The sequence below is a fragment of the Polyodon spathula genome, unplaced genomic scaffold (genome assembly GCF_017654505.1).
Source record: "Polyodon spathula isolate WHYD16114869_AA unplaced genomic scaffold, ASM1765450v1 scaffolds_732, whole genome shotgun sequence".
NCBI classification, from domain to species: domain Eukaryota; kingdom Metazoa; phylum Chordata; class Actinopteri; order Acipenseriformes; family Polyodontidae; genus Polyodon; species Polyodon spathula.
The window spans coordinates 296,435-313,744 of NW_024472221.1; the positions used below are offsets into that span (position 1 = coordinate 296,435).

The 17,310-nt window shown below is 39.9% G+C and overlaps 1 protein-coding gene and 1 long non-coding RNA gene across 3 annotated transcripts in view; one reads left to right on the plus strand and one right to left on the minus strand.

Moving 5' to 3' along the window:
- zzef1 (zinc finger, ZZ-type with EF hand domain 1) overlaps positions 1-17,310 on the plus strand; it is a 39,205-nt gene that overhangs the window by 19,926 nt on the left and 1,969 nt on the right. For both annotated transcript variants that reach the window (XM_041240980.1, XM_041240981.1), the window contains exons 34-53: positions 9-147; positions 846-1,011; positions 1,120-1,382; positions 1,635-1,813; positions 2,219-2,390; positions 3,777-3,943; positions 4,413-4,690; positions 5,026-5,200; positions 5,482-5,614; positions 5,708-5,928; positions 6,387-6,506; positions 6,597-6,782; positions 7,330-7,430; positions 8,754-8,889; positions 9,111-9,470; positions 10,197-10,340; positions 10,678-10,846; positions 11,136-11,234; positions 11,573-11,738; positions 12,322-12,472. In XM_041240980.1, coding sequence (XP_041096914.1) covers positions 9-147; positions 846-1,011; positions 1,120-1,382; positions 1,635-1,813; positions 2,219-2,390; positions 3,777-3,943; positions 4,413-4,690; positions 5,026-5,200; positions 5,482-5,614; positions 5,708-5,928; positions 6,387-6,506; positions 6,597-6,782; positions 7,330-7,430; positions 8,754-8,889; positions 9,111-9,470; positions 10,197-10,340; positions 10,678-10,846; positions 11,136-11,234; positions 11,573-11,738; positions 12,322-12,472 — 3,525 coding nt within the window. The remainder of the gene's footprint in view (positions 1-8; positions 148-845; positions 1,012-1,119; positions 1,383-1,634; positions 1,814-2,218; positions 2,391-3,776; positions 3,944-4,412; positions 4,691-5,025; positions 5,201-5,481; positions 5,615-5,707; positions 5,929-6,386; positions 6,507-6,596; positions 6,783-7,329; positions 7,431-8,753; positions 8,890-9,110; positions 9,471-10,196; positions 10,341-10,677; positions 10,847-11,135; positions 11,235-11,572; positions 11,739-12,321; positions 12,473-17,310) is intronic.
- LOC121308530 lies at positions 14,822-17,171 on the minus strand. Its single transcript, XR_005948519.1, has 2 exons — positions 16,313-17,171; positions 14,822-15,107 (listed from the first exon to the last, which is right to left on the minus strand). It is a non-coding gene; the product is annotated as an uncharacterized LOC121308530 (long non-coding RNA).

The window sequence follows — 17,310 nt, forward strand, 5'->3', positions numbered from 1 at the left end:
GGCTTCAGATGCACATGTTTATTGCACGATACTGTGACCTGTTGAATGTTGAGATCTCGTGTGACGGATGTGACAAGATCGCTCCCTGGCATCGCTTCCGCTGTCTGCAGTGTATGGACATGGACCTGTGCAAAACCTGCTTTTTAAGTATGTGACTTACTTCTAGTCTTACTTTCTAGTCATTGGCTAGAGAAATAGCAAGTGCTGGTAGGGAAAACTGAATTAACAAAGCATTACTGAATACTGGATTTAAAAAAATGTAATAAAAAAAAAAAATAGTATATTAGATATAGGCACTAATATCTATGTTTTGATATGATATCGATAGTAACTTTTTTTTAATTTTGCGTGATCAATAACTTTGACAGAACTTGGGAGCGTTTGGTGAGATAAACATGTTGTATCTAACTACTGAGCTAAACATCAATTTTCATTTCACACTGTGGAAATTACTGAAAATTCTCATATGGAAAGCTTGCAGAGACATGCTTTTTGCTTTGTGAAAATACTACTGTAAGTATCAAACAATCAAATGAATTTTATATTGATACAATAAACCCTGTACACACCTTGTTTTATGAAACAAAGGACTGACTTTGTATCAAAATACAAAGTATCAAATTACAAAAAATCACATTACAAAATCTAAAAACACATGCACAATATCCACCAATATATAGATTATTTTTAATTTTTTTTTCTGTTCTTTTCAAAAAGCACAAGGTATTGTTTGGGAATCCCGTTTCATTTTAGCATCTTAAAAGAAAGCATTGCATTAAGAGACATCCAAAGCAGTCATTGTTTAGCATAATGATGTGAATTTCCTTTTATTCTTCTTATGCTAGGTGGTGCCAAACCTGAAGGGCATGAGGATGACCATGAAATGGTTAACATGGAATATGCGTGCGACCATTGCCAGGGGCTGATTGTGGGCAGTAGGATCAACTGTAATGTCTGTGATGATTTCGATCTTTGCTTTGGGTGCTATAATGCAAAGAAATACCCAGACTGGTAAGTAATACCCTGCCTGGTTTGTTTAACAGTGTTTTATGTATTATTATTATTCATTTTATTTATTTTGCAGTATTTTACTCTTTGTTTACACTCTTCTTACCACAGCCATTTGCCAACCCACCGAATCAAAGTGTTTCCAATGGTTACTATTCGGATCAGTGACCGTCACAGACTCATTCAGCCCTACATCCATAACTACTCCTGGCTGCTGTTTTCTGCCCTGGCCCTTTACACATCAGACCTAGCCAGCGAGGGAGAAGTGGAAGGAGAAAGGCTGGACTCCAGTACTCTTGCTAGTGCCACAAACCTGCAAACCCGCTGCACGGAGCTCATTGCAGACTGCCTGCTTAAAGGGCAAAATGGAAAAAGTAAGTCCTATTTTTCAGACACTGGAACTGTTTGATTTACTGGGCTAGCTTCCATTTGCTTATCTTATCTATGGCTGAAAAGGATTTGCCTGTAATGTGTCAATATCCTCTGTTTGTCTGTTGTTTTTTTTAAAGCTATCCCTTTTAATCTGTCAAAGCACATGTTTAAAAATCCGGTAGAGACACAATGCAGCTGTTTTTTTTTTTCCTTTGAAATAGGAACCTGATTATTGACCATTGCATGTGTTCCAGGTCTGAGGGCCTCGGCACTCCTGTCTCTGCTCTCTCCCAACGAGCCGGTGTCCAAGAGTGATGTGTGTCCTGTGAGCACCACCATAGTGGAGAGCAGTCAGGAGCTGAGCACCAGCGACACCTCCGCTCCTCCAGGGGGCAGCAGTACTCCTGTGAATTCACTACCACTGTCAAAAGAGGTATGTTCAGCAGTATTTGTTTGTAATTTGGAAGTTAGGATAGATTTATCCTGAGTGTTTCTGGATATAAATTGTATCAGGAATGATCCCGAAATAGCTGAATTTGACAAAGACAAATGTATGAAAAACAAATAAACACACTTTTTTTGTATTTAGAATGGCTACATGTCATTTTGGAAGCATTTGCTTTCTTCCAAGTTCTACATGCCCCCTGTGTGTTCTCAGAATTTACTGCATGCACATCTCTCTGTTCAATCTATCTGTTATATGTAGTGTATAGTAGAAATACATTATGTATTAAGTAACTCGCAGTTTTAATGTTTTATTAAATGTGTAATGATCCCACAAGCTTTAGTTTAACATTGCATTATATTTATGTCTTCTAACTAAAATATTTTCCTTAAGGAGACATGCAGAGTCGGTGCTCGTGTCCTGAAGGCAGGTTCAGGGTCTGAGGGCTCCAGCAATGACATCATCAAGCAGAAAGCACTGGTTCCACAGGATACTCTGGATTCCAAGAGCTTCAGTCAAACCCCCTCTGTGTCTAATGAAGAGGCAGCATCCCCAACCATGAGAGGTACAGTATGCTTGGAAAAGAACATCTGAAAGGGACCGCATGGCTGTGCGCATGGACACTAGATTATGAAGACTTGGGGTCCCTGATTAAAATGTATTGTGCAGGTTAGCCTTATTTAGGCTGGCTGGATGCAACTGTAGAATGAATTAAAATAGAAAATGATGCAGTTCATTAACTGATATAATTCATTCTTCAACTTGCTTGTTGGATCCAGTTCCAAACAAAATTGGAAAAGCATTTTTCAAGTGATTTGAGTGAAATTTTCTTGGAAATCTCTGACTTTAAAAATGGCGGTGGTTAAACCTTTGCTTAAGAAACCAAACCTAGACCATACTGCTTTTAAACATTTATAGCCCTATTTCAAATCTGCCATTTCTAGCTAAGGTTCTAGCAAAAGTAATAGCAAACTAGCTGAATTCATTTGTTGAGAATAACAAAGTGCTTGAATTTCAGCTGGGTTTCTGTTCTGCCACAGTACAGAGGCTGCGCTCGTCAGAGTGGTGAATGATCTGCTGTTAAGTGCAGACTCTAGTTGTGTATCTATTCTTGTTCTTTTAGATTTAAGTGCTGCTTTTGATACAGTGGACCACTCTGCTTTATTTGATGGATGAATTGTCTGGTAGTCTGAAAATGGTTCAAGTCATATCTCGACAGCAATTTGTTTCTTTAGGAACCTGTGTCTGGATTTTCATCAGTTGCCTGTGGCAACCTTGCTAACGTTAGGTCGCATTTCTCTCTTTGTCTGATGCTGAGAAACAGATTCATGCTTTTGTGTCTTCCTGACTTGACTATTGCAATGCTCTATTCACTGGGCTTCTGGGTCCCGTCATAAATCACCTGCAGCTGATCCAGAATGCAGCTGCAAGGCTTCTCAGCAGAATGGAAGAGAGACTATATAACACCTGTACTGGCTGCACTGCACTGGCTCCCAGTGAAGTTTAGAGTTGATTTTAAAATGGTACTTCTAGCTTATAAAGCACTTAAAGGTCTGGCACCAGATTATATCAAGGAGTTTCTAGTCACGTATGTACATTCTGGTGATTTAAGATCAGCTGGTGAAGGCCTTCTGTGCCTCCCACAAGTGTGCATAAAAAGGAAGGGAGAGATCTTTGTCACTGAGCTCCCAGATTGTGAAATGCACAGTGCCCTCTCATATCAGAAGTGCTACACAGTTGACGATGAAGTAAAAAAAAAAAAAATCTTTTTTTTTTAGATTATCTTTTAAACTGAATTCTAAACTTAGTTTCTGTACACATGCATTGTATTTTCTTGTGTTTTGTCCTGTACAGCACTTTGATATACTTTTTGTATGAAAGGTGCTATATAAATAAAATAGTGATTGATTGATTGATAATGAACTGTGTGTGTTTTCTTTTTCCCCTCTAGTTTCTGATTCTAGCCCTGAAGAAGCTGCTACAGATTCATCCCAGGGCATTTCCCTAAAGCAGGAGGACAGGGCGACCAGGGTCCCTCTTCAGGAACATGTGTTTGCGGAGTGCTCAAGAGAGAGGATCCTGGGTCTGCTGGCTGCTATGTTACCTCCAGCTAAACCGGTATGAGTTATACAGGGTCTTTAAATCTTGCAGGGTTTACATTAGAAATTTATTTTTATGGAAGTTCAGAAGGCGACTTTTCTGTATTCATTGAGATGCAGCAGTAACAGGCTGTGAAGTTGTTGCCTTGGTTTGTCTTGTGCTGTCTTCACTCGCATTAATCCTGTAGCGTTGGAGCTGTTGTTCCCTGTTTTTTTATCAGTTTTATTAAGTGACCTGAACTCGGTCAAAATGCATATCTGATGACTCTAGGATTAAAAAAAAAAAATAGTGATTAAGACTGGCCAGTGTTAATCACTAGAACTGTTTTTTTGTTTTCTTTTATGTTAAAATTTGAAAACGAATACATCTGAACAATTAGGTTGATATGTATTTTGTTTTCAGGCATTTGCCATGGGTGAATCGCATCAACTGCTGATCATTTGAAGCATTGATTTTATTTTATTTTTTTCTTTCTTTCTTGTTTCAGGGCTCCACCATCTCTGTGTTCAACCTGAGGCAGACCCTCCCCTTGCTGTTTCAGGTGGTGATCTCCAACGCAGGCTGCCTGAACGAGACCTATCACCTGACCCTGGGGCTGCTGGGCCAGCTTCTGCTGCGGATCACGCCTGCAGATGCAGACCGCGCCGTCACCGAGGCGCTTGCTGACAAATACTCGCTGCTGGCCCTGGGAGAGGGGACTCCTGACACACAGGGCTGGAAGACCACGCAGCTCCTATTCAGTCTGGGGGCAGTGTGCCTCGATAGGTGGGTCTCTGTACTTCTAATAACCTAATCACAGCCTCTGTAATGAGAGTTGCCAAGCAGGTTTTCTTTAGACTGACAACGAGAAGACAGATCTTTTAAAGATTCAGGGTACCCTCTTTTCAAATCCTGAAGTTGTTTTTTAAGAAATAAGGCATCCATGCATTAAAAGTACTAGTTACATTAAGATAAAACATCAAAACTAGTGCATTCATCAGTGTGGTTTCTTTTAATTTTGACCCTTTTAGGAAGTGATGCTTGTACTGTATCTCTTAGTCTTTGCCACTGCCTGTGTGCAATATTGTAACACCAACAGTGTTTATTCCTCTGGGTTTCAGCCGGATTGGTTTGGACTGGGCATGCTCTGTGGCTGATATTCTCCGGGATTTGAATGCCTGCCCTCAGTGGTGCAACGTGATTTCAGCCTTCACTGATCACTGTGTGAAGCAGTTACCCCTTCAGCTCAAACGCACCAACCTCTTCACTCTGCTGGTTCTCGTTGGATTCCCAGAGGTCAGCCCCTATGTCTTACTACATAGTTTTCAATTTGTCGAGAGAACCGCTTGTCATATTGTGATTAAAACTTGGTTAGGACATTCTTTAGCACAAGTAATTAGAAGAATCTGACCCTGGGCTACAAAGAGGTGGCTGTCTTTTTTAATGTCTGTACCCTACTGAAACAGAATGCTAAATATATCACCAAATCAGAAAATATCAATATCTGAACTTTTTCTTAATTCAAGCCGTCTGTTGCTGTTTCTGTGGTTTGATTCGTTCATCTTATTGATCTGCAGGTGTTGTGCATGGGAACACACTCCGTCTTCATTGATAACGCCAATGAGCCTCACAACATGACCATACTCAAGCACTTTACTGAGAAAAACCGGGCTGCAGTGGTGGACGTCAAAACTCGCAAGAGGAGGACAGGTCAGTGAATCCATAGCCATTCAGCTGCAGTTTATGGAGGGCTGCTAGATGTGCTTTCCTTGATCTGTAGTGTCTCCCTGTATCCTTCCACAGTGAAGGACTACCAGCTAGTACAACTCCATGGGCATGGACAGCCAGAGCCTCAGTCCCTGCAGCAAGCTCCAGCCCAGTCTCACGTCAACCACTACTTCCAGAACTTTGTGTCCATCACCAGCCAGCTCCTGCAGACCAGCCTGGACAGCAGTAGCACGGAGGCTGTGGAGGCAAGCTGGGTCCTGGCCCTGGCCCTGAAGGGCCTCTACAACACATTGAAGGTTAGTTTTATTATTTAGAATTCGTTTGTCTGGGACTGCCTGATTTACGGTGCGGCATCTTCTCTCTACTGAGGTCTGTTTTCAGGTTAACCTTAGGTTTCGAACTTGGGATATAATGGTAGTCACATTAAACTTTTTATTATGGCCACCTATACTGTCATCTTTTACGACCAACTGTGTTACAGCAATACTTTTTTTTTTTTTCTTCTTTTCCGCAGTTCAGACACAAAAGACTTTGAGAAAGATTTCTAGTCAATGTTTTTTTAGTTACATTTTAAAAACATTAATTAAATTATAAAATAAATTAAAAAAAAACAGGCTGGAACTTGGTAGAAAGTTATGTCAAAGAAAGTTGGGTGCAAGATTTAGTTTTAAAAATGTGACGATTTTCCAGTTTTTGTACTTTGACCCCATGTGTCATGTTTTAGAATGATTTCTTTCTCTTCCCCTCATAACAGAAGCATGGTGTACAGGAAGCCCAGGCAGCTGTACTGCGGTCCGGACTGATTAAACTTCTGGTGCGAAAATGCAGCAAAGGCACAGGCTTCAGTAAGATGTGGCTTCTGCGGGACCTGGAAGTGAGTCTGAGTCGCCTACCAGCACAGCAGCACCAGTCGGTTCTGGTATTAGCTTTATTGTAATGTTTATCCTTGTTTGGTTTTTTGTAGATTCTGTCTATAATGCTGTACTCCTCCAAGAAAGAAATCAACTCGATGGTGGAGGAGGACACAGAGAATGAGGAGAAGGAGCGGGAGCTGGACTCGGATCACTCCAGCAGCTGTATGGATGAGCAGGACCAGAACAAGCCTGATCCCCTGGAGGGACTGGATGAAGAAACCAAAATCTGCTTCCAGGTGCAGCCTTTAAGAAAGATCAGCTGGCAAGGGTGTAATGTGTCGGTGTATATTTATAACCTCATGAAATAGTGTCAAAGAATGGTTAGTGTCAAAAACATCCGAGCGAGATTATAAAAGCAGTTTTCTGTTCTGTTATTTATTTTTTTTTTTTTAAATGATCAGGCTTTTTGTAGTTGGCCAAAAATCAGTGTTTTGTTTTGGGACTTTTCATTTTTTATATTGTCCGATAAGTGAATTGACTTTTTTTCAGCTATTGACAAAAGCTATTTGGTTTCTTAGTTTTATAAATATATTATGAATGAATGTTTGGACAACAATTTGTTATACAGCATCCCAGTCACGGCAAAATTCTGTTATGGTATTCATAATTAAAAGGCCTGTTTTATCCTATTTTCTTATATCTAGGTGGATGATGTATTGTCTAGGCTGGGTAAGCAACCTCCTCACAATGAAATGTGCTCACGGTGCAACACAATTACTGTAGCTTGGATGAGCAATGCAGATAAAAGCCTCTCTTTTCAGAGACCCCTTTGTTTCATTTCAGATCACTCACGATGCCCTCAATGCCCCTCTGCACATCCTGCGCGCCATGTACGAGCTGCAGATGAAGAGAACAGACTCCTTCTTCCTGGAAGTGCAGAAGCGGTATGTGAGGTTCAGTAAAACGTGATTTAATCATTATCCCTGGCTGTACTCAGTACTGCCTGCAGAACTAGCATGGCAAGCCAGCAAGTTCTGGGGTTCGGAAATGTAATTATAAACACTAACCACGGTAAAGTGATACAAAGGGTGTAAGAATCAAAATAACATTGTTTTTGTTAAATGTAAACGTCATGTGTACAATGCATTCTGTTCCGTCTTCATTTTACCTATTGATATAAAAAATGAAAGGCAGTTTAATCCCATCAGATTATATAGAGAGGCCCCAACCTTCACCCCAGAAAGCTTTTCATAATCATACAGAAGCGCCTCGCTAAATCTGACATGTTTGTCCAACATAAGGAGGTGTTGGGTGTAGGTAGGTGTTTTCATATAAATAAATAAATAAAACGTGTGTTTTTGTTACTGTGAATTTATCTGTTGGAATATTTTTGGGTGAAATGTCCCGTCTCTTCATGCACAGGAAATGAATGAAAGCGTACTGTTGAATTGTACCGTGCTGAAGCTGAGCATGATGAGACACGGCTGTGATCACTGCAGTCTCCTTCTCCTCGTTCATGTTTACATGCTTTTGTAGTTGTGCCAGTAAAATAAAAAAAAGATTTTGTAATCGTCCAATACAGCAAAGGAAAAGGTGTGAACAGGATTTCAAATAAATGGCTCGTTCACCTGAAATTGAGACTCCGCTGTCCTGAAATGAGACGTCACTCGGTGCAAGTAGCAAGTGTAGTGGTTAAATAATGCTTTAGTGTGTGGTGTTTGCCTATGAGACTGATCATGATTGGTATGTATAGGGTTTGTTGTATAGTAATATAAAATAAACTTGATTTATACTGAGTTTGTATTTTTAGTAGTATTAGCAACAAAAAGTCTCTGAGATTTACTTTTTTTTTTTTTTTTTTTTTTAAATCCCACAATATTTGCGATATGGAAATTATTATCGATATCTATCAACATCATAACAAAATATCAGCCCCTGTGCCCATCCCGACTATAAACTGTCTGCTGTCGTCCATCTGTTCCATAAATATTTTTTGAATTTTGGGGAGGGTATCTCGGTTTCAAAGAATATGAATGTTTGTGATTGCTTTTGCATAAATTAGGGGTGTCAATTCTGTCTGATTTATATATGCGTATATTTGGTTTTGATTGAAATGCTTGTATTTCCCTTCAAACTGTTGCTGATGAGTTTAATTCTGCCTTTAATATTCTAACTGCAACACATGAAGATGAATGTAATGAATTAAATGTAACAGGCAGACAGTATTGTCCGGTTCTGATCACCTGCATTTCTTGCCTGTTTTTAAGATTTGACGGGGATGTGATTACAACAGACGAGACAATCCGTAACCTGGCGCAGAAGTGGCAGCCAGGCAAGTGCCCCCGCTCAGAGGAGAGGAGCACCAAGGCTGTGGACACTGACATGATTGTTGTCCCTTGTCAGGTAGGAATTGGTTTCTTCACAATTCTAATTAACTTAAAGTATAATTAAGATCACTGTTAAAGATATAGAAAAATTAATGAATTTTGTATTCTTGTTATTAGTTGTTACATTTCGATAATGTATTTACTCAATGCATTTGAAGCATAATGCAGTACTAGGTTATATCTTATATTTGATAAAACTCACAAACTTCATGCTCTCCGATCTTTCTTGCAAAACAGTCCAAACCAAGCCGCTGTGAAAACGCTACTGAAGAGACCAACCTTCTGAGCCAGAAGCTGATCACCAGCACAGAGAGTGACCTGCAGCTCAGCTATGCCAAGCAGCGACGCACCAAGAGCTCCACGCTGCTACACAAGGAACTGGACGCCCGCAGCAACAAGTCTGTGCGGCAGTACCTGTTCAAGGTGAATGAGGCCATCGGCATCCTGTACGCACGCCACGTGCTGGCTTCCCTGCTGTCAGAGTGGCCGAGCGACGTGGCCGTCACAGAGGACGTCCTGGAGCTCAGCGGAGCCTCGCACATGGCTTACATCCTGGACATGCTGATGCAGCTGGAGGAGAAGCAGCTCTGGGAGAAGGTAAGGGCTTTAAACAGTAACACTAGAGATGCACGGACCCATGATTCCTTTATTCGTTTTGAGCTCTCCACAGAAACCAGGTGCTGACATTCAGGTGAGGGTCACTGGTCTAATTTACCATTCAAAGTGAAACCACTGAAGAAGCAGCTGTGTGGATCGCTGTTCTCCACACAATCTAAGAAAAGCAGCAATGATCACAAATCCAAGTAGCTGTTTCTTCACTCGTTTCACTTTGAATAGTGAATCGACACCAATGAACATCAGTGACTCGCACCTGATTTCTGATTTAGAGCTAAATTCAAATAATCGGCTTGCGCTGCTCTAATGGTAAGGGATTTAAACATTGCCACATCTCACCCCAGCTTTCCCTGTACATGTGTTCCGCCCTATAAACAAACATCAGACTTGTTATCAAGATAAACTTCATTACACATTGCCATCAAAAGCTGTGGCCATAAAACGTTGAGAGTTTTCTTTTAAAACAGCCCTGTAATATGCGTAGATGCATATACAGAATGAACACCTTAGGCATTGCAATGAATTAATACATTTTAAACAAGAAAACATTTAACGATTACCTACTGGCCTGCAAGTGATGGATGGATCTTTAAAAATCTGTATTTATAAAGTTTACAAACATAGATATGAAGGTTTAGATTTGTTATGAAGTCGAGTAAGTGATTGCCGTAGGGATATTGATGTTTCTGTGCTGTCATGTGTTACTAGATCTTGCAGAAGGTGCTGCAGGGCTGCAGTGAGAGTATGCTGGACAGCCTGTCTCTCACAGCCTGTCAGTTCATGGAGGAGCCTGGGATGGCTGTGCAGGTCAGGGAGTCCAAACACCCATATGACAACAACACCACCTTTGAGGTAGGCATCTCATTTAGGCAATTGGGCATGCCCCTATTTGGTCCTATTGTTTTGCGCTACTTATATTACTGTGGCCAGATAGAAAGCATATACTAACAAAGTAAAGCTGAAACTGGATCATTATTTGTATTTTATTTCTTTTTTACCAGAAGTTGGCAGCATTTGTGTGATTTAATACAGCAATACCATCTCTTAAACTAAATATCATTTGGGTAGCAAGAAAGCATTTAATTCACAAAAAAAAACAAATTCCAAATGAAATGCTAGCCACCATTGTGTGCCAACTGATAATGACAGATTTCTGGTAGTCTAAACACTCTCATTGTCTTTTAATTAGGACAAGGTCCACATCCCCAGTGCAGTTTACCTGTCCATAAAGTTTGACTCTCGGAGTCACACAGAGGAGGGCTGCGATGAGCTGCTGATGTCCAGTAGCAGTGATTTCCTACAAGATCATCACAACTTCAGCGGATCCTCCCAAAAATGGACAGATTTTGAAATCCCAGGTAAATAAAAAGGGCTTCAGCATCGTAAGTACTGATACAAAGTTTTAAACTGGCAAGGAGATGTTTTAGTCAATGTCTTCAGTAATCTCTGTCCGTTTGGAACTCTGGGTTTCCAGTGATCAGCTTTGACTTATTTACTGCACACTTCAAGATTTAAAAAGACTCTTCTAGTTGGTTTTCATCCAGTGTTTTGCTTTGATCAATAAAGCTCATACAAGCCAGACCTGTTTTATCATTTAACAGATTGAAATGCAAATGCTATTTGTATTTTGGTTTTGTGTTCATACAGGAGACACGCTGTATTACAAATTTACCTCAGACATGAGCAATACAGAGTGGGGATACAAGTTTACCGTAACAGGGGGTCATCGAGGAAGATTTCAGACAGGTGAGTTCACATTTCTAATCGACTGGGAGAAATGCTCACACTGGTATAACGTAACATCCATTACTGTGAAACACTCATTCAGTTGCTTTGGTAGCATAGCTGCAAATTCAGTTCCCATCTGTTGTACAAAGTGAATAGTTTTAACACATTTTGCTTCATGGAGTTGAATGAAACCTACTGAATAATGTTATGTTAACATGCTTAATTACTTGCTGCTTTGTATAATATTTGTATTTATTTTAGTTGTACATTAATCAACTCAGTTTCCCAGAGAATGAATGCACCTCTAAGTGTGCCTGCTTACCCCTCGTTAACGCACCCTTTTTTCTTGTGTCCAGGGTTTGAGATTTTGAAACTGATGTTAGCGGATGAGCGAGCAGTCCTCCACCTGCCTTTGGCTGACATCTGGGAGTGGCAGGTGGGCGTGGCCTGCAGGCAGACCGGAAACCTGCGACTGAAAGCCATTCATTTACTGCTGAGAATACTGATGTGCAAATCTGATGGGTATGCATGCACTGGACGTTATAAAACAGATATTACATGGTGGTTTTGTTCATGAGTGATTTTTAAAAAAAATAAAAAATATTATTATTATTATAGAGAACTCCCTGAATAAACATTTTAAAAACCTTTTAAAGTGCTGCACCTTTCTAAGAGCTGATTCTTGTGCAGATGAAGTATAATGCTATTACTGCTTTAAAGATAAAGTTGCCACTCACTCACCCACCCAAAACTGATAGCACAAGACACATCCAATACATCCAATCTGAAACCAAATGGTACAGTGAAGCTTCGCTCTCCTGTCAATTATTGAAGCACGTCCAAATGCAGTACTTATGTTTTTATCTTGTGCAGTAACTTGTTGTCTGCTGTAAGGCGTGCCCTATCTAAACAGAACACGCTTGTTCTATTTATCTCCAGAGTAAATTGTTTTAGAAAGAGGTACACCAGACTTTTGTTTGTACTGAATTGGAGTGCATACGCAAATCCAGCTTTAAGGTCCAGGCTGTTGGCATATTTTACATTGCAGCATTTGCATGTTTTCCAGCTGATGTGTGTGTGTGTTTTTTTTTCCTCATTTGTTTAGTGGCTGTGACCTGACCTTGCTGAGGCCGTTGTGGCAGCTCTTTACCACCATGGAGAGCAGCCTGTGCCAGGATCCCACCAGTATTGGCGTTCTCCTTCCTCTGCACCGGGCACTGACGGAGCTCTTCTTCACTGCAGAGAGCAGGGCCATGGTGAGTGCAGCATGCAAGGGGGCGTGTATAGATTAGTGTATTATCTGCTCTGTGCACACCACCTTTTAATAACCTGTTTAAGACACTGCAGTGCTGTAGGTAGCTGCCACACTGATTGCTTTAACCTATCCTACCAATCCTTTTAACTCTTGCACAAACACTTTTAGCTTTTTCTAAGCGCCATTTTCTAGTATACTGCAGGCCAAGTAACATTACCTTGAGGAGCCTATATAAATTGTAACTAAAACGTTATGAATGCCAATTCCAAACCACCCCTCCATGTAACATATTGTCTAGAGATTCCAAGAAACGAGCTTTGTAGTATACCAATCAAGAAATACTTCAATCAAAATCCAATCGAGAAAAGCATGGTCTGCTTGATAATTGACTGTGGTGTGCAAGACAGCAATACTTGACAGAAGTGCCCCAGATCAATCATCTAGCCTGAAAGTGCTGCTGCTCTGGTGTATAATAGCTGGACTATAACACAGTGATATAATGGTTTGCTTTAACCTGTCCTACCAGTCAGTTTAACTCTTGCACAAATACTTCTGATTTTTGTTAATGTGTTTTTCATTACAATTAAAGAAATCGTGTGCAGGCAGTTTCTCCAGTGTAGTTTCAGTACTTGCACCAGAAAGAGAAAGCAGATGTGATAATATCCATACCAGTAACTCTTACTGAATGGTAGCAAGGAGAAAAAAAAAAAAAAACTTCTACCTGGTTTTCTTTAGAAAGCAAGGTTGACCAACAATTTGTTAAGCCTTATTTATTTTTTTAACAATACTGTGTATGAGTGATTATTTTAAATGACATATTTTGTCAAGTAGGACCAACCCCCACGTGTTTCCCTGATTGCTTATTGCTCATTGCAGAAACCAGGCATCTGTGAGTACAGTGAGCTGCTTGAGTATTACAATTAGCTGGTTGATTCATATTTTAGTGGGTGTGTGTCTGGCCACCCACTTTATGTCTTCATAAAAAACGGTTTAATGAATGAGTAGGGAAAAGCATTAAAGTGAAACAGTGAAAAGATAAAAGCTGGGTAAGAGCTGTGTTAGGTCGTTCTCACTGGGTCGTTACAGGGAAGTTTGTCAAAGCCACGCTCTTCCTACATCCTTTTTACTCATGAAACGTGAAGCATCGTAGGAAGCTGTGCAGCTGGAGGTGTTTCGAATTTCTTGGCCCACACTTAATTGATTTCTGCTCTTCAGTTTAGGAATTCCTGTGGTGGTCCTTCAGTCAGTGCTTGGCTGTGTCAGTGGTGTTTGTGGACACAGGCTATGTCAGTGGTGTTAGGGGGCACAATCGGGCAGCAGACAAACTAGTCAGTACATTGATGAAAGGGTTAGCCCACATGTTTATCTACTTCACTTTCTGATTGTGTGTGAAGCTTGTGAACACAGTTATGATTGAGAGCAGGCTACTGCAAATGCACTGAAAATCAGCCACTTTATTTAATGAAGTCAGTACTGTTTGTAGATGTTGCATTGTAGTATATACACACAATTGAAATCAAGCTGGATACATTTTAAGATATAGTTTGATAATGTTTGTAGTATTTTTTTTTTTATTTTTATTATGGCTCTTTACAGCCTGTCCTGTACTGGAATGCTGTAAAGAAATGAATGACCTTGGTTTGCCGGTGTTACTATTCTTACTGATGTAATAATAAGAACACAAATTAGAATACATAAGCAATGCATTAAAATTGCACTGTAGTTTTCCTAAGGTTCACATAAAGAGGAATCCTTTTTTTATATTTAAGTATTAACAGAAGTACTGACATAGCTTTGAGCAACAGCACATGCTTAGTACACTAGCTATGAATATCTTGCTTTTTTACTAGGGAACAGAAGGTGGCGCTGTAATTCCATTAGGGAGCACACTGGGGGTACGGCATACACACACTGCAGCAGATAATCATCTTTCAAAGCCTGGTAATGTGCATAGACCATGTCTGCTATGGACAGTGGCATGCTACATGCACTGTAGTTCTTGCCATATTTTTATTCTAAAGCACTGGAGTATTGCTTTTCAGGGGATGCAGGCATCACAAAGTGATGGGGGTTAGAAAAAGTGATTTTGATGTGTATGTCTCTTAGATTTGAACTGCCACCACAGCAGCAATTGTTTCTGATGCAGGGACATCACTTCCTCTGTATGCTTCAAAAGTTTCTGCAGTATGTCAGTCTTTTTTGTAATTTTTTTTTCTTCCTGGAAATGTAGAATAGTCACTTATCTGTGCAAGGACTGAGATCTCAAAACTCTAAATCTGATCAATATGGACCCTCAGTTAGTGTAGTGTTACAATATGATCAATTAAATATTAACACACAGCCAGCAGTATCAGGTATTTCTAAGGCAGTATTATTATTGTTAAAAGTGTACAACGGTATTTGAATTTAAGTCTACACATCACACCTCTACTTTTTTAATATATAGACCTATATTGAAACGCTGTCTGCACTTGTAGAACCTGTGGAATTAGCCTGTTCCAATTCTGCAGTATTAAATATTTTCCCTGATGGAGTGCAGGATGCGCTCTGTCGCCTGCAGCTTGCCAGTTCGGGTCCAGGATATTCCATTGCTGACCGTGGACTGGAGCTCCCAGGGAGCGGCGCACCATTTTTCCCTGAGCAAAAAAATTAAATACAGTTTTTAAAATTGCAGTTGGCTGTTTGTGCTACTAATGCTGTCATACTGATGATACTTTTTAAGGTTCAAATAAAACATTTCTCAGTGTTATATAAAATGTTACCTATTTTGAGATTGTTTCCCAAGCATTAAGTTCTAGTTTGGTTTTCAAACTAAACAGCTGTGAACAGGAAGCCAGGCTGCAGGTGTGCATGTTCATGTGTTTGTAACAACCGTTTGAGGTGTTGCCTTCAAATGGGCTTCCCCCCTTTTTCAGAGTCTCTCTCTCTCTCTCTCTTCGAATTTTATACTTTGTTTTCAGGATGTGGTTTTGACTCTTATTCGTGTAATCTCTGAAAACAGCCATCGATTTTATAACCAGCTAACCAAGGCACTGTCATCCGCTTTGGGCAGTGCGCTTGCTGGTGTGGGTTTTTAGTATCCAGTACAAAGTCGTCAATGTTGGTAAACCAAAAGATACAAATATAAAATGTGAGGGCTTGTCCTGTGCTGAAGAATTTCTTCCAGCACATTTCAAATCCTTGTTATCTGTAGCATTGTTCCAATTACGAATACTGCAGGAGATAAAAACGTTTAGGCATCCTGGTGATTTAATTCAACAACTATTGGTTTCCCCATTCTCCATTTTGAGGGAATCCGGACGTTCTCAACTCTGTATTTCTGCTGCAGACATTTTCAGTTCACCATATTATGAAATTAAACGGGCTCTGCGTTTTCTTGCTGTTCATTTTAGCTTGTTCTGTTGGTTTTCGATTTGACACGTAGCTGGATTAATTTATTTTATATTTATTTCCTGTAATTTGTAAAGTACTGCTATTTAGAACATGCAGGTATCTCAAAGACAAATCAAAAGTTCCCTCTGTTTCCTGGTAACTAACCACTTTCATTTTTTGTTTTGTTTAGTTCAGACTCACTACAACCAGAGCATGTGCCCTTAACATTTAAACCTTTCATGCCAAAGCCTTTGTGTTTATATTTTCTTGCACTTGTGAAGTACTGCTCTGTTGAGGAGTGCTTTTACATTTATAAAGCATGGCTGGTATGCTGGAATCCCATTAAGTGGCAGCCTGGGGAACTCTTTTGAGAATATGTGCAGAGGATGCATCTTGTCAAGGTGACACACAGAGTTAGCTGAGCGTTTCTTGCCAGTGTGTAAATGTTGATAAATACAGCCATACCTACCTCTGATTTAAAAAGAAAATGGGTGCTGTGCTGTAAGAAATGTGGAGACCCTTGATTGATGGCAGTGTTGTATGTCAAAGCTGGAAGTCATATCTCTTTGCCCCTATCTGAGGAACAAAAAAGCAGAGCGACCCAGCATTAGGAATCACCAGGAATTTATTCTGTCATTATTTCAATGATGTACTAATCATTCCCTGAACTTGGCTATTAACACCCACCACAAGGCTTAATGATTTTGATTTACTGTGACGAATCTCCAGTTGTTTCCTGCAGTATCTAATGGAGATTGAAAAAAAAAAAAAAAAAAAAAAAATGATGTCACATTCAGACAGAGTTGCCTCCAGCTGGAAGGGTCTTATCTTTAACCACCCACTGTACTTTGTCATTTCATTGTGTGGGTTGTGTATATTTAATTGTTTTAAATAAACCAAATTAATAACCGATAGTATGTAGCAGTTAACAGAAGCATCTCAAGGCAATTTAACTAGTAAAGCATTTTTTGTATTAATAAATGTGCGTAGAATAAGGAGATTAATGTTCCTGTCTGATATTAAACTCTGCTCTAAAGTGCTACAGTTACAATACCTGGATTACACATTGTGCATTTTAGATGTCTATAGATATGCACACAGCAAGTTCAAATCAATAGTAATATATATTTAAAATGCTTATCTGTGTTTGCAGTTTGTGAAGGTGTCATAGGTAGATCATGCTTAACAAACTAATAGGTATAACAACTATCTAGATTAGGTTAAATGAGTAAAGGTGACTTCTTAAAGGAGGGTGTTTCTCCAGTGATGGAAGTAAGACTCCCATTACATAGCAGTTTGATCCATTTCTGGTTTTACTAGGAGTTTAATATGACACACCTAAACTTGTTATCTATACACTGTGGCTAATCAAGCTTGTATTAAAACCTGGAGTGGATGAAACTGCTATGCACTAGGAGTCTTACTTCCACCCCTGGTCTCTGTAAAATGGTCTGCAGAAACACCGGC